This window comes from Sceloporus occidentalis, unplaced genomic scaffold, assembly GCF_023333645.1.
Source record: "Sceloporus occidentalis isolate IW3139 unplaced genomic scaffold, rSceOcc1.0.p SCAF_7, whole genome shotgun sequence".
In the NCBI taxonomy this organism is placed as follows: domain Eukaryota; kingdom Metazoa; phylum Chordata; class Lepidosauria; order Squamata; family Phrynosomatidae; genus Sceloporus; species Sceloporus occidentalis.
The window spans coordinates 41,499,890-41,525,003 of record NW_028316987.1 but is presented as its reverse complement, the minus strand read 5'-3'; the positions used below and the strand labels follow the sequence as shown (position 1 = coordinate 41,525,003).

Genomic DNA, 25,114 nt, shown 5'->3' with positions numbered 1-25,114 from the left:
CTGATGAGTGGATTATTCAAAAATAATCTTTCTATGACTTAGTTTTCCAGAATGAAGACAGGAGATTCTCATCATGAGGCATAGCTAGACTTGTTATGCATATGCTGTTTTGATTTCATAATCCAGTGTGAAATTATGCTAATTTTCTAATGCTCCCAAAGCCTTTCCAAAACAGAGCCAGGAATTCATTCACAGAATTAACTTGTCTCCACTGTTTTTCTGTACAGAAAGATTCATCACCTAAAGCAGGGTGAACATACAGTCTGTGGGCTCATGCAGGCCCCGAGGCTGTTCTGGGAGAGCCACTGCCCCCACTGTGCTACAGAAAAAGAATTCAACACTGTGCTTTAAGATGACATGTGAATATAGAAGAGAAACATACCTGTCTGGGACACTGTACGTACTATGTGGAGTAGAGGTAAACGCTGGAGTTGGGGTAGGACTACTGTTCACAAATGCAGTAGGTGTATCAGGCCATGGGGAACACTAAAGAGGAAAATTAAACAGCAATTTTACCATTAAGGTTGCGCAACACATTGCAGAACCACCCCTTTTATTTTTTAAAACTTATCCCTACATGCTTGACTTCATTTATTTTATTACATGATCATATATTTGCTATGCATGCATACAACTCAAAATAGTCTCTGAATTTAAGGGTTTTGAATTTTTTTGTTTTGTTTTGTTTTATACAAAGGCTCGATAAAGAAGGGCAGAAAGGAGCGCTGAGATGCTGCCCCTTTCTGCCCCACATGGAGGCCGCAGCAATCAGACGCTATGGCCTCTGGGAAGGGAACCCGCTCATGGCAGGTACACATGCTGCACTGTGTGTACGTTATCATGGCAGCCTCCATGTAGATGGGGGCGCACCATTATGGGGTAGTAGGGCTCAGGAGCGTGCAGTCACTCCGCTCTCCCGTGCTTTAATTTCGGCCCAATGACAGCACTTTTTGCCCATCTGTATCGGGTCAAATTCAGTAATCTGTTGCCTTCTACTAATGCAGAACTCCATACTAAATGAGCTGATTTTATTTGTCCAATGTACTTTCGAAATGTCCCATAAACTGACTCAGCTTTCAAGGAGTGATTACAGAATATTTAACAATGAAAACATACAATATATTTTATAAGAATCCAATTAACAGGAGATCTAACAGAAAGCAACCTGATTTCTAATTCGCCACATATATTCAAAACTGATTTTTTCCAGCTAAGTTCAATCTTTAAAGACCTATTATGTAAAGGTAATTCAAGACTTACTGCTTACAGGAACTGTCTAAAACTAAGGCTATAATGGACTAACTACACATATATACTGGCTTTCCTTAAACAGGCCTCCTTTTAAGAGAACCCTGAAAATGCAGAATCATAGAATCAGAAGAGACCATATGGGCCATCCAATTCAACCCCTGCCATGCAGGAATACACTATCAAAGCATCCCTGACAGATGGCCATCCAGCCTGTTTAAAATCCTCCAGAGAAGGAGACTGCACCACACTCTGAGAAAGTGCGTTCCACTGTCAAACAGCTTTTACTGTCTGAAAGTTCCTCCTAATGCTTAGGTGAAATATCTTTTCTTGTAGCTTGCATCCATTGTTCTGTGTCCTATTCTCTGGAGCAGCAGAAAATAAGCTTGCACCATCCTCAATATGACACAACTTCAAACACTTAAATGGGGCTATCATATCACCTCTTAACCATCTCTTCTGTAGCAGTAAGGAAAGTCAGAGCTCAAGTGTTTTATTCTAAATATGTGGATTTGATTTATGCGTAGAGCAAACCATTTGAAATCAATGGGTTGTCAATTAGTCGTAACTTTTTTTCTAGTGATTCTAACAGATTTCTTCTTAATACAACCAGCCACAAGGCAACAAATTCCTTAAAGAAAGACAGCAAACAATTTCACCTAAATCTAGTTGTTAATCCCAACCAGAGTACATCCATTTAATCAATAAGAACTTGGTAGATTCTACTCAGAACTAGCAGTTGGATTTGGATTTAACTCTGTAAACTCAATCTAGAAGAGAAAACTAATGGGGCTTCAAGACTCAGAGAAAACTAATGGGGCTTCAGCACTTCCAAGCAAAATGTGAGCTTCTGACTCTCATCTACCAACCAACTATGGCAAGATGAACTCTGATTCTACTTCACAGGTAATGGGGGATGAGAAGAAGCATTTCTATGTATCTTACTGCTGTAGAGCTCTTAAGACAACTGACATTGTTTAAGAGTGTTTATTAATAGGTCAAGCAATTAAAAAAATCTGACCCTACACATTGTGCAGGTTATACCCTTGATGCAGTCTGTAGTACGGAGCAGGTACAGGCGTGGGGGGAGGTAATTAATACCATCGCATTGTCATGGACAGAATATTTCCTGGTCAAAGTTGGACTCAAAGCCACTCTCCACCCCTACAGGGGTGGAGGACCTATTAAAATGGTCTGCCCTTGAAGGCTGATGGATCCTGAAAGATTCCAGAAAACCTTACAGGAATCTATGGTTGGTATCGCCAGTGATCCTGTTGAGACCCTGGTTAATGCCTGGAATCATAATCTTACTAGGGCCATCGGCACGATCGCTCCTAAGTGTCCTTTCTGACCCACTTCTAATCATAACCAATGGTACATCGAAGATCTCAGGAAAATGAAGTGGGAAGGATGACTAGAGTGTCACTGGAGGAAAACCTAACTCTTGTCTGACAAGACACACCATGGAGAATTTCTTGATTCCTACAGAGTGGCAATACGTGCAGTGAAAAAGATTTTCTTCTCTGCATGTATTGCGTCTGCGAATTCTTGTCCAGTTGAACTATTTAGGGTGGCAAGGGACCAGACTCAGGTACCCACCCCTCAGAATCCATTAAGAGAACCTATTACAGCTCACTGTCATGCTTTCAACTATCATTTCACAGATAAAATCTCTCTGATAAGAGCCAACTTGGACACTGGTATTATTGCAGAAATTATAGGTGAGGTGTCCAGTGACTCCGTGAATAGGATCATACTGGATCAGTTTGAATCTGTGAGTACTGAGGATGTGGACAAGCCACCTTGTTTAAAAGAAACGATGGTATGGCCGCTTCAGTAAAAGCCCTCCTTAGAGCCATTGGACATGGACAATTATAGACTGGTCTCACATCTCCCATTTCTAAGCAAGGTAATTGAGAGCTGTTACTCTTCAACTCCAAGCGGTCTTGGGTGAAACAGATTATCTAGACCAGTAGTTCCCAACCTTTGGTCCTCCATTCATTTTGGACTTCAGCTCACAGAAGTTCCAGCCAATATGGCCAATGGTCAGGAATCATGGCAGCTGAAGGTCAAATCATCTGGAGGACTAAAGGTTGGGAATCATCTGGAGGACTAAAGGTTGGGAAACTGGCTTCAGGGCAGGACACAGAGTTGAGACTGCCATGGTTGCCTTAGTACAGCGGTTCCCAACCTTTGGGGGTTGAACAACCCTTCCACAGGGATTGCTCAGTTTGGGTCCACCCCTCCTCCTCCTTGACGGCCAGGCCTCTTCTGGCCTGCTGCCAACTCGATCGCACAGGGCTTCAGCCTTGCATGGCAGAGCTGCAGCTGGAAGTCCCGCCCTTTCTCAGCCTCGCAACCAATCAGAGAGGCTGCTGGCTGGAAGAAGGGGTGGGACTTCCAGTGGCAAAGGACACTGGGACTTGTAGGCAGCCAGAAGTCTCGCCACTTCCCCCCCCCCCCCCCACCAATCAGCGAGGCCACTGGCTGGAAGGGGTGGGGTTTCCGGCCACAAGGGGTCACGGCATTAGAAAGGTTGGGAACCACTGTCTTAGTAGATGATCTTCCCTTGAGCATCGATGGGGGAAGTGTGACCCTATTGGTGCTCTTGGACCTCTCAGCAGCTTTCAATACCATCAACCATGGCATCCTTCTGGAACGCCTGAGAAAATTGGGCACTGGGGGCACTGCATTACAGTGATTATGGCCCTATCTCTTGGGTAGATTCCAGATGGTGATGCTTGGGGACAGCAGCTCCTTTAAAAGAGAGCTTAAATTTGGCATCCCTCAGGGTTCCATTCTGTCCCCAATGCTATTTAATATCTAAATGAAAGCACTGGGGAAGATCATCCAGAGGCATGGGGCAGGGTGTTATCAATACGCTGATGAAACCCAATTATATCTCTCCATGTCCTGGACCAAAGCTTCATCTAAGGAAGGCATCTCCCTCTGAATGAATGTCCTGAGGCAGTAATGGGCTGGATGAGGAAAAACAGATTGAAACTGAATACAGATAAGAAGGAGATGCTCGTAGTTGGGGGTGCTAATACAAGTTTGGAGGTTTGTCAACTGGTCACACTTCCCCTAAAGGACTGTGTTCTTAGTTTGGGGGTGCTCCTGGATCCGTCGCTCCAGATGTCAGCCCAGACTAATGCAACGGCCAGGAGTGCCTGTCATCAGCTTCGGTTAATATGCCAACTACGTCCCTTCCTAGAATCGGAGGACCTAAAAACTATGGTACATGCATTGGTAACCTTGACATGACTTCTGCAATGCGCTCTACATAGGGCTACCCTTGCACCTAGTCCAGAAACTTCAACTAATTCAAAATATGGCAGCCCAAGTTGGCAAAATTGGCACTGGGAAATCTAGAGGTAACCATATTATACTATATTAAAGTCTCTTCATTGGCTGCCTATTAATTTCTGGGCACAGTACAAGGTGTTGGTTATAACCTTTAAAACCCTTCATGGCTTAGGTCCAGCCTACTTATGGGATCGCCTTCTCCCAAATAATCCGCCATGCACATTGAGGTCCTCTAATAAAAATCTACTGCAGCCAGCTAAAACTAGGCTGGCTACAGTTACTCAGAGGACCTTTTCTTCTGCCACTCCCAAATGATGGAATAGCCTGCTGGAGGAGATTCAATGTATTACTAGTCTGGATTGCTTTAAAAAGGCAATCAAGACATATTTCTTCCAGTAAGCCTTCCCAAATTAATATTTTAGTAACATTTTAAATAATTATTTAATAATTGCTTAATAAATTAATTGTATTTTATTGTGGATGGAAGGGTTAGGGAGGGTTTGGGATACAATGGTAGCAAGTGATTACTGTATTTTAGGGATGTTTTTAGTGTTAGCCACTTCGGTCTTCTGGAGAAGTTGGATACAAATAATTTTTATTTTTATTATTATTACCAGCACTCTTCACTACTAGTTAGGGCAGCTAGAAAAAGTGACATAAGAATATTCTCCAAGAACCAGGATATTCTTTCAAAGATTATTCTCTGAGAATTTTCCAGTTTTTCTTTACTTTGCACATAATACATTTTATTCAACTTTTAGATCACTCCTGAATTTTAAAGACCTTTACTAAGCATTTCAGATGGTGTGAGAACTTAATAGATCATTCCAGAATATTAAGGACTTTTTGCTGGCTGGTGCTATAAAATATATCCTCTCACTCTACAGTAGAGCCAAACATTTGCCCTGACTTACTAGAGAGCTAGTGGCAATGAAATGAGTGTAGCAAAGACTACAGCACTTGGAATAGGTCCAACCGGACACAGGCTGGACTCCACTGGAATGCCTACTCTTGAAGTTATTGTTCTCTGCCATCGATGTATCTGCATAGTCAAACAGTGGAACTGTGACAAGTGTTCAAGGACATTCTGCCCCTCAAAAACAGAATGAAGACCATGTTACAGAAGAATGTACAGAACATTCCACGAGTAAACCACTCTGATTCACTCTAACTTTCATGCTATAGTTGATACAAGTGTAATGGTCCTGCTTGTTCTGTGTTACTGGATGAAGGTGAACAAACTAAAGCACATTCCAAAGAAGACAGAAGTGTTCCTGGTCATCAGGAAACGAGGACTCATCCTCTGCACGATAGAGTTACATTTCCCTTGAAGACCTCCAGTTTGCAGTTTGGGTAGATTACTGGATGTCTAGGATTCAGAGCTGGCTACGAGTATACTTGTACACTTAAAATTAGCTGTGTCTGTTTCTGGAGATTGTCTGATCTGGTTATAGTGCCTTAGCACATGCCATCTTAGGCCCAGGATACATGAGCCAAAGGAAGCAGCTTCTTGCAGCTTTAGGGGTGTGGCGTTGATGATGCATGCCCCCAAAGTGGCCAGAATCCACTCCAATGCCATGCTCTGGTCAGAAGAACTGGAACAAAAAAGGATCTGGAATAATCTAGTTCTTGGCCAAGCAGCTTGTGGCAGTGGCCCACTGTCACTGTGGTCCCAGTCTGTTCGCAGCCAGAGGCCGCTCCTTCCTGTCCGTCTGCTCTGCACCTTAGTTTCATACTGGAAGAAAGATGGAAGATAAATATAGTGGCCCCTTCCTATACGCAGGGGATCTGTTCCAGACACCCCTGCATATGGGGAAAATTGCATAAGGTTAAATCTCTTTATTTGCTATGGTGGCACATTCTTGTGCACGGTGTTTTTTTTCCTCCACAGCTTGCCATACGTGTAAGCTTAAAGCCATGTATGGCGCGGGCATACTGTAAAATAAAGACAAGTATTCTCATCAACTTGCCTCTACCAGTGATGAGGTTCTACAGAGCCAATCATTTCCTATTTGTGGGTTTTGCTGACTCTGGGTAGCAATGACAAGGGAAATTCCTTGCACTGCTAAATCCGCAGATGTACACTGGGCACAAGTCCAAAAATTACATGAACTGATTCATCTTGTTGTTAAATGACTTACATGTTTGAATCTGACTAGAAAAGGAAGGTTCCTCACTATTTCAGACAATAAGACTAACTTGAAGTCCACTAAAAAAAAATGGTGATTTTTAAAAGCACATTCTGAGTTGTTTAAAAACAAAAAACTACCAATACAACATACACCAAGTACTGCCAAGTAGCATCCTACAGGTGACTGATAGGATTCTAGCACCAGTCACTGAAGCAAATACACAGTCAGTCTAAGTTAAAATTAATAATATTTAACTTGTACCATTGAAAAAGAATACAAAGGTGGGAAACAGAAAAGCAGCTTTCTGAATAACTACATAATAATATGCATAATCTGACCAAACACAAGGTGAAGAAAAACTGCTGTCTACGGAAACATATAAGTGGAAATAAAGAGAAACACACCTCAGTTTAATAAAATTTCTACTTCTCATTCCATTAATTGCACAGAAAGCAGCTTTCAAGAACACAGCTATTCAATACAGCCATTTCATGTGTAAATTGAAGCTCTTGATTTTAACAGGACTCACAGGCCTGCTAACATTTTACTTATGTGTTAGATTTAGGAAGCATTTCTCACTAAGATACAAGCATGAAGTAATTTGTGGGTAGCAAAAATGATTGAAATTAAGCCAAGGAAGGCAAAACCTTTGTTTTTTTTATCTTCAATGATAGAAATTGGTCCTATATCTAACACTGCACAAGATAACTTGCACAATGAAAAGTAAGCAGAAGTCCCTTACACTGCCTCGCTTTGCCAGAGAATCACCGTAGTCTGCTGGCAAAGTCCGCTTGCTGGACTTTTTCTGCTCATGTTCAACTGCATCTTCAAATATAGGCTCAAGCCTCATCTGGACAAACACCAAAGATGTGGATCAATTTCTTTTCACTATACAGTGAGGAAAATTTTTAAAGCCTTTTAAAAACTTCTGCAATCTTTAGAAAGCAATAGAAAACTCACTGGTGTTTAAATAAAAAGAAATACAAAAGCCCAGTGAGGCTCTGCCACAAAAATCAATAATCTCTAAAATACACCTGTGAGCCCAAACTGTACAAGAATAAAACAAATCTTAAAACAGTTTTTTTCCTTGGGCACTGAAGGATTTTTAGACATGTACATTAAATTCCCTTGAGTAATATTAAATGTTTTAATACTAAATGTTTTGATAAAGTATTTCTACTTCATCCTAAATCTTACAGACGTTTGTTTCTTGGTCAAATACATCAATAAAAAGCTAACTTTTAGATATATTTAGCTTTTGCCCACCCTTTGAGACTAACTCACTACTTACTTTAAAGAATGCCATGCACATTTTTAAATAATTTATCTGCAAATGAATACATTTACATATTATTACCTCTGTGAGAATTGTAGTGTCGTATGACGGCTGATACTTTTCTTTTTCATGGGCAGTTCGTTTCTCCATCTTTTCTCTGTCTGTTTTCTGTTTTCTGTCTGCCCCTTTTGGCTAAAAAGTTATACACAAATCATGTTTGTAGATGTTTGTTAAAAGTAACTACAATTCTACAAGCTCCTCTTCTATACCACTAAGATCTATAACAAAACAATTTAAATATTTTTATTTATATTCATTTTTACTTGTCCTGTTTTAATTTTGTTAAGCTGCCTTGAATGTCAGTACTGGGAGAAATACATAATTCAACATTTAAAACACTATTTCCACACTGTGGTACCTATATCTCTTACCTTAAAAACTTTGATCTGACAGCTGGCTGAATGGAGATGATCAGTATATTCTCCATTTTCTGCCTGTTTAAAAGTGTCAACCTGAATTCTAAAAGGAACTCCTTTTTCGCCTCCATGTTTACGAGGTGTAAATTCAGTGCTGATACAATGTACCTGAAAAATATGAAACATGGAATTCTGAGGATTGTAGTTTTGTGAGACATTTAGCCTTCTTTGTCAGAGAGCTCTGGTGCCACAGCCTCAATTCCACAGTACTGAGTCATGTAATTTTTATAAAGCCTCTCCTGAGCCTAAAACTGTCCACCACCACCACCATCCCTGCAAAGAAAACATGGTGAAAATATCTCCATGCCTTAGAGTTTGTATGGGGGGATTTGGGAACAATAAACAAAAACCTTACTTTAAGGTGAACTTCAAAGTCTCTTGGGGGTTCATGCCTCAGCTTCCGACAGTTGCCCATTCCTGTCTTGACCATTTAGGGTTTTGAATGTCATTACTAGCACCTCTAATTTAGACTGGAAACTTATTGACAGCCTGTACAATTCCTTAAAAACTGGAAATATGTTCCTGTCAGCAGTATTGGCATGTTTCACTAGCCACATGTTTCACTAGCCACATCCTCAAGGGCAGCATCATGTGCAGTGCAGTGGTCTAACTGAGAAGTTACTAGTGTCTGAACTACTGTGGCCAGATTATTTTGTCCAAGAAAGCCTACAGCTGGTAAACCAGTTGAAGCTGGGCCTACATACTCTGAACTACAGAATCACCCTGGGCCTCCAATGACAACAGATGGATCTAAATGTACTCCCAAGTTATGCATTAGCTCCCTCAGGGAAAATGCAACCCAATCCAGGATCAGCTGCTTTCCCAGTCTCCAGGCCTGCGAAATACCAATCTACAGGGTCGCCATCATATTGGGATTCAGCTTCAGTTTACTGGCCCTTTCCGAGCCTGTTCAGCACCTGTATGGCCCCAGCTGACTGAGAGAACTAGAGCTGAGTGTTATCAGCATGTTCCCAGCATGCAGATGGAAATGATATTCATGTTTATGACATGTCTTTTCCAATGTAACAATGTACTGACACATGACCATGGTTGCCAACTCATGGTTGCCATGAAGTCCTAAGTGAGCCCTATCAAGAGAGGCTTGTTGTGGATGTTGAAGTCTCCCAAAGCAACAGTACTAGGATTCTCCAGCACTATCTCAAAATCATCTTGGCCAGCTCAAGTAAGGAGACAACTGGTCAGTGGGGTGGTAAACCTGCAGTATGACTCTTCTGTCCATTTGGCCCAGCATAAACTTCAAACCCTCAAAAGCAGAAGCAGAACAGATAAGAATTCCATATGAGAAGGAATTCTTATGGAATTCATTACAGGAATAAATTTAATAGTAAAAGACCCCATACAGACAGGCCAAAATAAAGCTGCTTCGGGTCACTTTGGAGGTATGCTGTTTAAATGATGCATGCGTCCTAAGAGTCCGGAAACTGCACCAATGTCACGATTCAGTGCTAATGACTGGAGTGTAGCTTTGATGCAGCTTCCGGACTCTTAGGACACATGCATCATTGAAACAGCATACCTCCAAAGTGACCCGAAGCAGCTCTATTTGGGCAGTCTGTATGGGGCCAAAGTTAGCACAGTGGCATATCAGAACTAAGAAGAATACAGGCAAGCTTTACTTCTCTCCAAAATGATATAAAAATTATATTTTGCCAAGAAAGTAAAATTTTCAAACCTGAATAAAGGCAGATGTGCGTTTCCCAGGATCCCACAGAAATTCAACTGCATTGAGCTGGCTTGGATTTGTCTTTATATCAATTACTCCAACTGACATAGGAATATCTACAAAAAACAAACATACATTTTGAGAAAATGAAAAATGAAGAAAAAATCCAGCTTGCACAGTACTGTATAAAAATATAATTTACTAAGCATACCTTATGGCAACAGTAACATAGACAGGAATATCTTTCTTAGACAACCTTTGTCCACACACCCATACACTAGTACTTACTACTGGCATTACTATAATGGAGTTACTCTAAAACAAATGAGCAAATTTCCAATGACCATCACAGAAATGTACATAGGGATACATTACATAAACTAAATATTTAAAGTATTTAATGGCCTGTTACAGACTGCCAAAATAAAGCTGCTTCGAGTCTCTTTGGAGATATGCTATTTAAATGATGCATGAGTCCTAAGAATCCGGAAGTTGCACCAAAACTGCACTCCAGTGCTTAGGAATGGAGTGTGGCTTTGGTGCGACCTCCAGACTCTTAGGACCTATGCATCATTTAAACAGCATACCCCCAAAGAGACCCGAAGCAGCTTTATTTTGGCAGTCTGTAACAGGCCAATATTAGTAATAATGCTTCAGGGACTTAGTTCCTCATACGAAGATGCTTCATTTATATACCTACCTAGATCTAGTAATCTGTCTCCAGGACGATTCCACTTCCAACCTTCTAACTGCTGATGCTCAGTGTATTGTAGTCTTCTGTCATGGAACACAACTCTTATGATGCTCTAATAAGCAAGTAAAATATAATAAAATAGGAATAAATTTCTTTTAGAAATTTAACAAAATGATAATCTTATTATAATATGACTATAATGTGGAGATGGAAATGACATTTCCCAACACTATGCTCATTCAAATTCTCTTACTGCTATGTTATTCAAAAAACGTGAGGCAAGGTTTCTCAGTGATAGGATGTAAAGGTATACAAACATCTATATACTGAAGGACTGTTGCAGGTGACCTCCACAAAGTAACATTCATAGTTTTAGATTGTAAACATATCATGGGAAACATCTTGTATGTGTGCATGAGGCAACTTGGAAAAGCTTAGAAAATATCTATTTATATGTGGGAAGAAATTTGGGATTTTTTAAGGCTTCAAGCTCACTATACAGAAAAGAAAGATTATCAGTACTTGATAGAATAAAAACTATATATTCAGGAAATACAATTAGTGAAGAAACAAGAGATAATGCCGTTTTTTGAAAAATGCAGGTCATAAAATAACTTTTAAAAAATACAATTTCTGACAGCTGAGCCTTTACAGCATTTTAAAACACTTAACTGTATAACCATTATCTTAATCAGATACTGGATTCTGGATTCAACTGATAATGAAAATGTAATGTAGGAATGAGGAATCTATAGTGCTCCATGTGTTGTGCTCCAGCTCTCATCAACCTAGTCAGCACAGTACCTTATAAAGACTGAAGTCCAACAACATCCAGAAAGCTGAGTTATGATTCCCAGTCTAATTCATGTTAAAATGAAGCAAATACCACAAAGATAGAATAGTACTACTGTGTAGAATAATCCAGGTTGAGACCACTTTAACTGCCAGGGTTCAATGCTATAGAATTCTGGGGGTTGTAGGCTGGTGGAACACCAGAGCTCTCTGACAGAGAAGGCTAAATGTCTCACAAAATTACAATTCCCAGAATTCCACAGCAATGAGCCATGGCAGTTAAAGTGGTGGATTATTTCTGTGGCATGGATGCAGCCTAAGCATACAAATAAGCACTTTGGGTGTCTACATTTGTTCTGGAGAATTATACTCATTCTCTGCTTCCCAATATTCATTCATTTATTCATTCATTCTATCTATCTGTTTTATATCCTGCCCCTTTCCCAAAATGGGACTCAAGGCAGCTTATAATATGTAAAAACAAAGTATAACTCAAATTGTACAGAATTTAAAAAAACATTAAACAATCAAATTAAAACTTTAATTTAAAAACTTTAAAAAGACATTTAAAGCACAGTAAAATGCTTTTCATTTAAGAATTTCCTTTAGGTTTTTCTTTTTAATTTCATTTCTCATGCCACGAAGGGAGACGAACAGCTAGGCTAGAAAAATACTTGTATACTTCCAATTAAAATGTGCTCAAGTACCCTATGACATTCACATCAAATTATTTTGTTGACTACAGCCCTACCACTGATTTAGAAGTCTCAGGTAACATCAGCAGATTGAAGGTCTGAAAGGCATGAGCTTTCTCACTGACTTGCCAGGCACTACTGGGTTTGTTTTTCCTAAAGTGATAAACATTCACAGCTGCTGTGACTAGGTGAAGTTGCAAGTGGTTGGAAATTCATAATTCATTCTCTTGGTCAATTTCCACCTCTCCAATAGAGATTTTAGGCTAACAGAGATAACTAGTAAAAAATGAATTATTTTGGGGAACTCAGTACTGATGGACGTATTTTATCCTCCCTGTGTCAAAGTGCTATAAAAATAACCACTCCACCATAGTTCTTTGTTTAAAAAAACCAATTCAAATTCAACAACATTACAAGCAGTCCAAGCTTCTACCTCATCTCGAACATGGTCAGGTTTGCCTGCATCTTTAGCACTAAACTAACTTGTAGGGAGGTTTAAAAGTCTTTTAAAAAAAACAACAACCATCTATCCACACAGACCTTTATATCACTGAGCTCTTTGAGCAGTAAATCCTGTAAGTCACTGCCAACAAATCAAATTTTCCCTGACTTGCTTCAGTGATTAAATAAAACATAATCACGTAATGAACATTTGGGCCTGAAGATTTATCACATTCAACTGTTAATATATTTTAAAATGAACAGGAACCACATATAGCTTAATTTGGCACTGCATTCTTTAGAGCAAGAACTACATCGAAATATCCTGTTATGAATGCACTGGATGATCTGAGCAATACCAGAAGGAAACAGTAGAAGGAGAGCACTTAACCCATCCAGCCATGTATCTTTGTAATCTTGAAAGGATCTTGTCATGTGTAGGATTCCTGGCAGACTCAGATGTATACAGAATCTCCCTCTCATGACAAAGCTATGTTTGTCAACTGCTGCTTCCATATCCTCCTAAATGTATTGTTTTAAGACTGAGAGCAGTAAACCATCAAAACTGGAAACAGTCCCAAAGAAAAACTAATTGCAATTAAAAAGATAGGAACCAAGACTGAGCCACAAACATACACCTACCTTTACCAGTTTTCCACTGATCTCGGGCATGTCTCCCATTTTCCGATTATCTAACAGTCGTATTTCATAGGACTGACCTTGAGAAGGGGGAAAATAATTTTATTCATACCTCATTCTGTTTTCCAAATGGCAGCTGAGTAGAGTATTTAGAAATATTACAGTGAAGTATGGCTTATAATACTGAAAGGGGAAAGCTAAGAAGGAAGGGGGAAACATAGCATGAAAAACAGTCATAGCTCCTCTAGCAGAAGGAGAAAAAAAGTACCTAGGACTTTCTGTAAAGGTGAGGAAAATGAAAACATCTAAGTACTAGGGGCTCTGACATGATTAATGGTCCTCCGATCTGCTGACTTAAGGTGTGATCATGGGATCCTGTTAACATTTAAGACAGCTATTATGGCTGTGGTTCTCACAACATGTCTAGCATGTCAATACCACCTGTCTCATTTAGAGTCCAGAATACAGGGAGTGCTACCTTACTCTCAACTACCGTTACAGGTAGCTAGTTAAAATGGAAAGTAGCTATGACAATTGTAAGTGGACAAACCAGTAAGAAATGACTGAATTCTAAAAATACTTCAAGAGACAGAGAAACAATAATAAAAACTCCAACAAGAGGGAAATGCAAGAAAGTAGTCTTGCAGTCACCAGACTGAAAGCATTCCAGAAATCACAGATGCAGCTGAGTGAACTTTTAAATTATTAGTCCTTCCAATTCAAACAACACAAATGAATAAAAATAATAATAATAAATAGTTTATTTATATCCTGCTTTTCTAATTTTGATCAAAGCGGCGTATTTTGATCAAAGCCTATGAAATCTCACCTAATGCATTCCTCAATCTAACACTACGTTTAAGTCTATGAACTGTAATTCTGGAATTATTTGTTAAATGTTCAAATGGAGTAGGAACCCAACAGCTTTGTGTCACGTTTACACAATCTGGAGCCTAGATCTAATTTTAACACAGCAACATAAACAGCAGCTTCAACTGCACATAAAGAGAGCAATCCACTGTGAGCACTATCCCATGAACGTTGATAGGCAAATGGCATTTTCTTCATGTGTGGGGTTACAAAGCAAGCATCCTGTCAAGCATAATAAATGCTTTGTTAACATAGTATTTAAGAAAGGGTGGTAATCCTTTTTGTTTCTTCATGAGATCTTCAACTTGAGAAAAATGAATGAATAGCATTAGAAATGAACACTGGGATCGCTACAGAATCCAGGTACTCCATGCCATACATTATCCATCCACTTTTTAACTATCAGTCAATTTGGATTATTGTTTTCTGAATTAAACTGAACTTAGTCCATTAAAAAAAACACCTTGATATCTGGCCACTAGAAGGTTAACAAAGAGATTTCCCCCAAGAGGAGAGTTAAAAACCTTATATATACACTTAATGCTGAAGTGAAAGACCAGTAAGCATTGTGAAATATCCTAATACCCCATTCTGTGAAATATCAAAAATAGGCAAATGTTGATTGTATTTCTTATATCTCCAGCATCTAATCAAAAGCCAATGTTTCTCATTAAATGAAATGCTTGTGGAATATCAATTCCATACTGATAATTATTGAGTATGTTCTACATTAAAAGCATTTAATTCCATGTTTTTCCCCTACATATACCAGGACATTAGGACCCAAAAGAAGCGTACTTGTTACAGCCCTCCTGAGAAATATTTTTTACCACCCCCCCCCCTTTTAAAGAATTCTGTGTTTATTTAAATAGACCAGAACAAATAATAGAGGACTGTTCACAGTAAAAGATTCTAACCTTGATTTAAGTAAGTAAGGGTTTCATCATGCAATTTGACTGCTGGAGATGTTGCAGCACACATAACATATTGAAATGGTGGATGTTTTGTGTCATTGTCAGGTGGAAGGTTAGAGTCTTCTTGCTTGAAAATGGGCAGTGCCAGAACATCACTGAAATAAGAAAAACCAAGTTAGCAATAATTCTGTTTATGCTAACAAGACAGATTTTATGCAGTGGCAGGATGCAGGCCATAACAGCAAGAAGCAACAGGCCCTTTACTGGAAGTAATTTCTTCCCTTTTTCTTCCACATTATATAGAAACCCTGCTGACACCATTTTCTGAATATATTTTTTATTATGTCATTAAAATGAATTTTTTAAAAAAACATTTCCACAACACGAAAATACAGGGATACCTCAGTTAACCAAGCCTCTGACAAGGAAGCTCCTTTTAAAAAGTCTTTTTATGCCTACCTAATCCCTTTTCCTCCTGTGTCTAACTAGAAGATTTTTAGTAGCATCAACACTGGGAAGATGGTGAATGAGGTGTTGGGTTTCAGTGTTGAGTTGCAGCAGTGTGCCTCCAGTACACTGCAATAAAGCTTCAGGTGGGAAACAGCAACATTCTAGCCTAGGCCATCCTACTGTAGCTATGCATGTTTCTCTATAACAGGCAAGATAAATAGCAGTTGCCTCCAAAATTCATTAATGAGCACATGTGAGCAAAACAGAGAAGGAGAGAGCAAAAATTCATACTTCATCAGCTGACTCCAGCGTGATAAAAATTAATAAATAAATAATCACAGATCTATAAATCTGGCCACCAAAATGGAAATGATAAGAAAAGTGGAGGTGGAGACTTGGTGAAAGTAAAATTTATCCCTAGATGCAGTTTAGAAGAAGCCTTCAAAAAGTTTAGAAGGTTAAAAATGTTTTTGTTTATGAATACAAGACTCACCTCACCTGTTACTTTCATTTCACATGTGCATATTGCTAGTTTTTAATAAAATGTTTGCTGAAATATATTAAACTGCTTTTTTGTGGTGTAGGAACCCATCCCTATTCTTTACATTTCATTTCTGCACCAGTGCCAAATTTTCTATTAAAAAAGTAATGGCCAGGAACACATCTACTTCATTAACTCAGGTCTACCTGTAAATAAAAACTATCAAGATTAAACAATATAGCATGTGGGCTCAAACAACAGTTAGGCCATATAAATCCTGAAGGTTTTCAAAGTCTCCCTAAAACCAGTAAGAGAAGGGAGGTGGGTGATATCATCAGTAAGAAGACCCTATTCATAAAACTATGCATGAACAAGATTTAATGTTTATTTTACATTGCTGTAACCAAATTCTGCAAAGAAGAAAAAAAACACACATCAACTGGTGTGTGAAGTGATAACCAGGAACCAAAGATTATGTACAACCACTTATAACAGGAATTAACCCATTAGCACATAAAGTGTTCTGTAAAACAGACAACAGGCCTACCAATTCTGCTTCTTACTTTCAGATTAATGGACATCCAATTTCACAGATTCCTCATAAACACTGCCCTAGTTGCATAATGCTAAACAGAAACTGAAGAAATAGTGATTAAGAATCAATTAAACTAAGGACTTAAGACCCCTAGACACATGGTGAGTTTACCATCTGTCTCAAAATCTCCAGAGGTTTTCTAATCAGCCTTTTAAACCTTTAGTTTGTGGCTAGTCAGCTACTGTTCATAATGTACTCAAGTTACTGCTCATTCACACATATCAGTTTTCAAAACAAGCAAAAGGTCTTCAAATGAATAATCCTAGGAAAGAAAGTACATAAAGAACAGTTTCAAAAATATTCAGAGACCACATATCTTCTGAAGCAACATTAGAACAGCAGAATTACAGAACATTTCTGGAAGACCTTAAGCAATTGGAGAAATTCTTCCTGTTCAAGTTTAAAAAGCAAAACAAAACAAACATTTGGGAAAACCTGGAAATACGTGAATACACTCATCCCTCTACATTTGCTGGGGTTAGGGCACAGGACCCACGTGAATGTGGAAAACCCCCAAATTACAAAAACAGCATGTTTTTACCAGACAGAACACCTCTTTAGGAATCTCTAGGTCCTCCAGTGCACTCTGTAGAGAACATCTCGCAGACACTGACCATAGAACTGTGCTGGAATCTCTCAGTCCTTCAGTGCGACTTTTGGTTAAAGTTGACCATAGAGTTGTGCTGGAGGACCCAGATATTCCTAGAGAGAACATATTAATAAAATCCGTTAATAATCAAAGCCGTAAAAGTCAAAGCCGCAAATGTGGAGGGATGAGTTTAATTACTTCATAAATGCATAATTTTTATCATATCTTCTCCCACCTGCATAACCCTTAAATCTGCTTCATAGCACACTTATTCTGTTCTAAAATGACAAAAGCTGTAAATATACATCACTATAGTAAAATAGCAATTCACAGAGACAATGTATGCTCTTACCTTGTAAATGGCAGTACCATTAGATATAGAAATTTATTTGTTGTACATAAGCAGGAATGGGACATCTGTGGTCCTGAAAATATTTCTGGACTACAGATCCCACAATCCCATACTGGCAGCAATGCTGACTAGGGCCGATGATAATTGCTGTCCATCATCTTGGGAACAATGCACTCTTCGTCTGTCCCACTACTCTATTCCTTTTGATCGCCTTATCTTCACTACATACTTTTGAACTAATGTAGTAAAAACAAAATTCACTCGTTCCCAGAAAAAAAATGTTTATAAGAATTTGTGAGTGCTCTCTTATGTTTCAATCTTTTCCACCAGATGATTTTAAAGCTTTTTGGGGAGGAGGGGGGCAAGTATGATTTTCCCGTAATTGTCTCCCAGCCCTTCATTTCTACAATGAAATGAAACTTAATTTTATGATTAACAAATAGTGAAGCAGAAAAAATAGACAACAGCAGGTAAATCTGACATGGAAGTAAGGGTATCCTATCAAAAGCCAACTGATGTTAAGAATACAGTGCTGAAAAAACGAAGCAGTTGTTTTATTTAGTTATCAGACAACTGAAAACAACATTATACTCTGAAAAAGATTTATACAAAGTTGTTTCAAACCATGTGATCAAACAGTAATTATATAATTTATCTAGTACAGAGGAAGCTTCAGCTCATCAGAATGTTATGCCAACAAGTTCTAACTGATATATTAGATAGTGATACACACTTTCACATGAAATCCAAGGTACCAATTACTCCAGACAAAACCTTAACTGGACAAGAGCCAAGTTGCCTGAGAAGTCACCTTCCCAGTTCACACCATCTGGGGTTTTCAGAATGTTCTGGCAGGTTACTCCGAAATCCCAGCACAGATTTAGTCACAGGCCCTTACGATATTTGAACCACCCAGACAGAAGATCAGACTACAGAGTAGTATTTGATTTCTGCCCCTCTAGACTAACCTGATTCTCTGACCAACTTGCATTGAAACTTCCACTGAATAATCATTCTTGCTATTCTCTCAGTGAAAAAACTAAAGAAGCTTCTTACTTTAGAAAAGTGGTGAGTACTCCCAAAATTAACACATGAACCTCCTAGAAATCTGAAATCTTCAGAGGAGGCCCTGTTGAGTGTTTCAACACCTCATGAAGGTAGGTTGTTGGGTACACATAACAGGGCTTTCTCTGTAGCAGTCAGTACCTTGACTGTGGAACTCCCTACCCAAGTAAATTAGGCTGGACCTATGATCTTTTTTAAGCGGCCAGTGGACAGTCAAGCTTCGAAATTGCTGTTTTAACTGTTTCAAAACTAGATTCTAGGATGGTTTTTAAGCATTCATTCTCCCTCTGTTCATCCCTCACGCATAGGCGAAGGATGAAAGTTCAAAGACCACAAGAACAGAGGGAGACTGAATGAAAGTGGTCACGGGGTTTTGTTTTTGTAAAATCAAAATCATACTGCTATGTTTTTCATACACATTTTCTTAGAATGGCTGGACATTGCATGAAGTGAATTCCAAAGCAAAATCTGAGGTTCTATCCCAAACAAAACTTCCATCCTATTCAAAGCAATTATGTACATTTGCAGTAATTATACAGAAAGTTATTCTTAAAGAGATCTGCATTAATAGCCTATGGGAGAGGGTAAGAACAATCTCGGTTTTTTAACAATGGTTTATGCTTTATGATAGCATAATTTAATCCATTTCATAGAAGAAACACTAAAGCTCATTTGATTCATTTAATAGAAGAAATACTAAAGCTCGGGACACCTGTTGAATTTCTAGTTGATGATCTAGTAGTTTTCTGCAGTTTACAAAATGCTGGCAGAAATCCTCAGCAAGCACACCCAAAGCGATTTGGGTCAGTCAATTATCAAATGGAAAGAGCTTCAGAAAGTTGCTGTGGGGCAGCAGGGAGGGTTCCCAGTCCAGAATTTTAAACCGTTCAGGATGATTTAGTACAACAGCACTTACAGAGCCCTTGGAAAAAAGATTCTTTACAATTCTCTCTCCACATTCGCGGACTTAACATCCAAGGTTTTGATTATTCGCGAATGTTAAGCCCGCTGGCACATATCCCCCCCCCCCCTCTTGGGCTATTTTTCTGTGGGGGAAAAAGCCCAGGAGGCAAGGAGCAGCTAGGAACAGTGCATGTTTCTGCCTCTTCCCCCTGCCCTCCCATCCCTTTAACTGGCTTCCAGAAGCCAGTTAAAGGCAGAAAAGGGCAGGGAAATAGCCAAGAGCCGGGTGAGCTTCCTCTGGTCCCTCCCATGTCTCGGACAGCTGTCCCAGGCAACAGAGGGAAGGTGGGATGGGCTCACCTAATTCACAGATTTTCCACATTTGCAGGGGTCTTGTTCCCCTCACCGCCGCGAATGTGGAGGGACGACTGTACATACATACATAGAAGCCCCCTTTCTTCATTGTTCTTTGCCTAGCTGGACACTGGTACTGGGAGGATGGTGAAGGACAGGAGAAACATAGACTTTTGTGACGGGTTGCAGCAGAGTGCCTGCAGTAAACAATGCAGTAAAGCTTGGACCTAGGAACAACTAGAATACTACTCTAGCCCATCCGACTGTAGCTATGCCTGCCTCCCTATAATAGAGAAGGTAAAGTGCAGCTGCCTCAGAAATTCATCACTGAGCGAATGAAACAGACAAGGGGAGAGAAGAAAAGTGTGCCTCACCAGCAACCCATCATGTCAAAAAAGCATTGGTCTGTAAGTCTGGCCAGAAAAATGGCAATCATAAGAAAGGTGGAGGATAGTGAAAGAAAAAGTCATTCCTGGATGCAGTTTGGAAGAAGTCTTCAAGTGGCCTCTAGAAGATCCAAAATGATTTTATTTACTTATGCAACTTTACCCAACTGGGTTGTTTCATTGCACAGATTTATATTGCTAGTTTTGGATAAAATGTTTGCTGAAACATGTTGAACTGCTCTTTTTTATGGTGTAAGAACCTATCCCTGTTCTTTCCATGTTATTTCTGCCTCTGGTATTAAACTTTTAGAAGAACTAATGCTCTAGGAACTTTTGTTCTTGAAGTTCAGCTCACATAACAGACATGGTGGTGGTGATGATAGTGGTGGTAATAGTGATGTGTTCAAACCTCACCATTCCTTTGAACGTTAAAATTAACCTTCCAAATTATTGAGTTCTTAGCTCAACAGACCCCATCTCAATCTACAACATCTTTTGTACTTGCTGCAATTGTACAAAAACTCAAATACTTTTAGTTACTTTAACTGGCATTAAAAATAAAATATGATACATTGCATGATTCATCATAAAAGACTGGAATTTTATAGAGTGGTGGACTAGATTAATCAAGTTTTACAAGTGAATAAATTGCCTTGGCGTACTGGAAAAATTCTGAGAAACAGAAATCAAGGAAAAGCAACTACAGTTATATGCAATTATCGCTGTTGTGTGCCTTCAAGGCATTTCCAACTTATGGCATCCCTAAGGTAAACTTATCATGCATTTTTCTTGGCAAGACTTGTTCTGAATAGATTTGCCTTTGCTTTTTTTCCTGAGGCTGAGAGTGTGTGACTTCCCAGTGGGCTTCAATGGTCGAGTAGGGATTCGAACCCTGGTCTCCAGAGTTGTCTAATGCTGAAGTGACAACGCCATGCCGGCTCTCATGGAATTATACCAACACTTAAGGCAAGAGTTTCTATGACATGCATGAAGGCATGAGTCATACATGTGCTGAACAGTACACCCAGAAGTGTGTTAGCCAACAATAAACAGCTTCTTTCATTTGGGTGAGTCCCTGTTTCCAGCCCAAAGTGTGAGAGGCTGGGCCTCATCTGTGAGCACAGCTGATTCAAGAAGTTTCTGAAGGTTTGAAAACCCTAAGTAGGGAAACAGGTGAACCGGGGGAAGCGAACATATCAAAAGCAACTGGAATGAAACTATGGAGCCTTAAAGACCAACTGGCTTGGATAACACACTGAAACGCAGCTAGCATTTCACAGCCCAATGAGGAAAGCAGGGTAGGATCTCTGTTCTTTTCCCCAATGGCTGTGAAGAATCCACTCTTCCCATCCCCTCGACAACCACAACCAAAACAAGTAAAACATTAGTTTTAAATGCCCTTTCCTTCAGGGCACTGCACTTAGTTACTTTACGTCCATCACATGCCCAGAATAAATTCACAAGCTGACTCATTTCAGATTTCCTCTGTTTAGCCACAACAAAGCCATGCAGAGCCAAACAACATAACATCATTGAAAAAGAAAGAAGAAAGAAAAAGATTACAGTCCCTTGTCATCATGCCACGTAAGTAAAAAGACAAAGAGCTGCCTCTAAGAGTCCTCAGTTCCAATACACACTGTAGAAATAACCACCCAGTTTTGAGACTACTGTACTTTAACTGCTCTGGTCCAGAGATAGGGAATCCCGAGAGCTGTAGTTTTGTGACACATCCCGCCTTCTCTGTCAGACAGCCCTGGTGCCACAACAAACTACAATTCCCAGGATTCCCTAGCACTAAGCCAGGGCAGTTTAAGCCCTCTCAAACTGGGTTGTTATTTTGGCAGTGTATTTTGGACCTCGGTGACACTAACACAGGGGTCCCCAAACTGTGCTCTTGAAGGGATTTTGGACTCCAGCTCCCAGAATCCCAGACTATTGGCCAACATGGCTGAGGCTCCTGGGAGATGAAGTCCAAAATCTCTTAAAGTACAGTTTGGGGACCACAGCTTGAACCTTCCTTTAAAAGCAGGAAAAAAGCAACCCCCCCCCCCAACAACACAGTTCCTCTCAAAGAGTATACCTGACAAACAGCATTCTGGATCCAGTTCACAAAAAAGGGCGGGGGGGGGGGGGAGAGGGAGGCAGCAAGAGCGTGGCCTGGGACTTCTTCCCCCAGGAGTAACCTTTTTGGTATCCTTTCCGGGGGGAGCTGTGATCTTTTCCCTTCTGCCTTCTACAGAGTAAGCAGCCGAGAAGTGACCATGCAGGACCCCATTGGCTCTGCCAGCCTCAATGGCTGGGAGGGGGAAGCTGCCATCATAGCTGAGAGATAGGTTATCATCCTTATTATTATTATCCTGTTTATTTATATCCCACCTTCCTCCCAGTACAGGGACTCAAGGCGGCTACAAATCTAAAACAATCCAAGTGTAAGGCAGTCTAAGGCAGTGGTGCTCAACCTTCCTAATGCTGTGATCCTTTAATACTGCTCCTCATGTTGTGGTGACCCTCAACCATAAAATTATTTGTGTTTCCCAACAGAAATACGTGTTATCCGATGGTCTTAGGCGACTCCTGTGAAAGGGTCATTCGACCCCCAAAGGGTCGTTTTGACTCCAAGATCCAAAACACACTGCAGAAAGAGTCCAGTTTGAGACCGCTTGAACTGCCCTGGCTCAGTGCTGGGCAATCCTGGGGAGCGTAGCGTGCAGATTCAGCCTTTTAAACTAGTTTATGCTTCCCACAATTCCAAAGCACACTGCATAAATAATCCCCGTTTGAGACTGCTTTAGCCACCTTGGTTGAATGCTAGGCAATCCTGGGAGGCATTTGGTCTTCTCTGTCAGAGAGAGCTCTGGTGCAACAATAAACTACAATCCCCAATGCCCCTAGCACTGAGAGAGGACAGTTAAAGTGGTCTCAGACTGGATTGTTTCTGCAGTGTGTCCTGGCCTTAAGACAGTTATTACTGACAATTCACCCCTCAGTCGTTCTACAGAGAGAGCCAGTGGGAGAGTGGCTTTAGCATTAGGTTATAGCAACAGCAAGTACATTTCTATACCACTTATCAGTGCACTTAAGCATTCCTGAAGCGGTTTACAATGTGTAAGGCAATTGTCCTCAACAATCTGGGTATGTGTTTTAGCACCCTGTGGAAGGATGCAAGCCCAAGTCCCTGGCTGGTGTTGAGCTCACAGCCTTATGGTTTGTGAGCAAGTGGCTGCAGTACAGGCGTTTAACCACTGCGCCACCAGGGGCTCTACGTATGAAAGGGATCTGGGAGTCCTAGTAAAGCACGAGTTGAATGTGAGTCAACAGTGCGATGCGGCAGCTAACAAGGCCAATGCGATTCTAGGCTGCATCAATAGAAGTATAGTGTCTAGATCAAGGGAAGTAATAGTGCCACTCTATTCTGCTCTGGTCAGGCCCCATCTGGAATATTGTGCCCATTTCTGGGCACCACAATTTTAAAAGGATGTTGAGAAACTGGAGCATGTCCAAAGCAGAGCGACTAAAATGGTGAAGGGTCTGGAAACCATGCCCTATGAGGAACGACTTAGGTAGCTGGGGATGTTTAGCCTGGAGAAGAGGTGATATGATAGCCCTGTTTAAATAATTGAAGGGATGTCACATTGAGGAGGGAGCTAGCTTGTTTTCTGCTGCTCCGGAGACTAGGACCCAATGGAGCAATGGATGCAAGTTGCAGGAAAAGAGATTCCACCTCAACATTAGGAGAAACTTCCTGACAGTAATGGCTGTTGGACAATGGAACACACTCTCTCCTTGGAGTGGAGTGGAGTCTCCTTCCTTGGAGGCCTTTAAACAGAGACTGGGTGGCCATCTCTCCATGGGGATGATAATGATCATACTAAAAGGATGTATTCCTATCCCGCCCAATGGCTGGGGATCCGGGCGGCGGCGCTTCGGCTGGCAGACTGCGGCCCCCTCCCTCCCTCTCTCGGACCCGTGGCTCCAGGGCCATCCAGAGCCACCCACCTCATGCTGTAGGCGCCGGCGCCCAGCTCTTGCCCGATGCCGGAGAGGCTGGCGTCGAAGTCGTGCGCCAGGCCCGACTCGATGACTTCGTCCATCTTCAGCACCCAGGCCATCCTCCAGGGAGGGAGGGCGCAAGGGAAGAGTCTCTCCCGCTCCCTCCAACTCTGTCTTCCTGAATGAAGCCCCAGGGGACTCAGCCTCGAGGGAGCCCTTTCCCTTCACAGAAAGCGGGCCCCTTGCGAAGCGACGTCCAGGCGGAGGGGAGCGCGGCCTTCAGCCCCATCCTGCCTCAGGCGCTGGGCTGCCCTTCCCTCAGCCTCAGCAGCAGCGGCAGCAGCAGCAGCCTCCTATTTCTCCATTCAGCGCCCACCTGCTTCTCCTTCTTGGTGTCGGCAGCCCCGCTCAACATGGCGGCCACATCCGCCTCTTCCTCCTCCTCGCTCGCCTCTCTGGGATTGCTCGGGATGCGTCTTGATTGGTCGAAATTGAGGAAGGGATTGGTACGATCAGCCAATCAAAAGGCACTTCCGCCCGCCCGCGCGCGCCCCCCCCTCCTCCTCCTTTCGCGGCTCGCTCTTCCTTATTGCAACTCTCTCTCGTGGTTGAGGTCTGCTGACTACATCACCCAGAATGCAATTGGGCGGCGCCGCGCCTGCGCAGTCCTCGCGTTCCAATTCCGAAATTTAATACTGAGGCTGCATCCACACTGGAGAAATAACCCGGTCTGGCAACGCTTTAAATGTGTCTTGGCTGAAGGCTATGGAATTCTGGGAGTT

At 41.0% G+C, this 25,114-nt stretch overlaps 1 protein-coding gene across 3 annotated transcripts in view; it reads right to left on the bottom strand.

The window, feature by feature from the left end:
• UBP1 (upstream binding protein 1) overlaps positions 1-24,805 on the bottom strand; it is a 36,434-nt gene extending 11,629 nt beyond the window's left edge. The window contains exons 1-9 of one of the 3 annotated variants that reach the window (XM_089532725.1): positions 24,339-24,805; positions 15,171-15,322; positions 13,387-13,463; positions 10,823-10,928; positions 10,132-10,238; positions 8,394-8,546; positions 8,044-8,154; positions 7,429-7,536; positions 383-486 (exon numbers count right to left, since the gene is read on the bottom strand). In XM_089532725.1, coding sequence (XP_089388851.1) covers positions 383-486; positions 7,429-7,536; positions 8,044-8,154; positions 8,394-8,546; positions 10,132-10,238; positions 10,823-10,928; positions 13,387-13,463; positions 15,171-15,322; positions 24,339-24,451 — 1,031 coding nt within the window. In that variant the 5' untranslated portion in view covers positions 24,452-24,805. The remainder of the gene's footprint in view (positions 1-382; positions 487-7,428; positions 7,537-8,043; positions 8,155-8,393; positions 8,547-10,131; positions 10,239-10,822; positions 10,929-13,386; positions 13,464-15,170; positions 15,323-24,338) is intronic. The other 2 variants (XM_089532723.1, XM_089532724.1) reach the window with 2 other exon arrangements.
• Between the last annotated feature and the right edge of the window lie 309 nt (positions 24,806-25,114).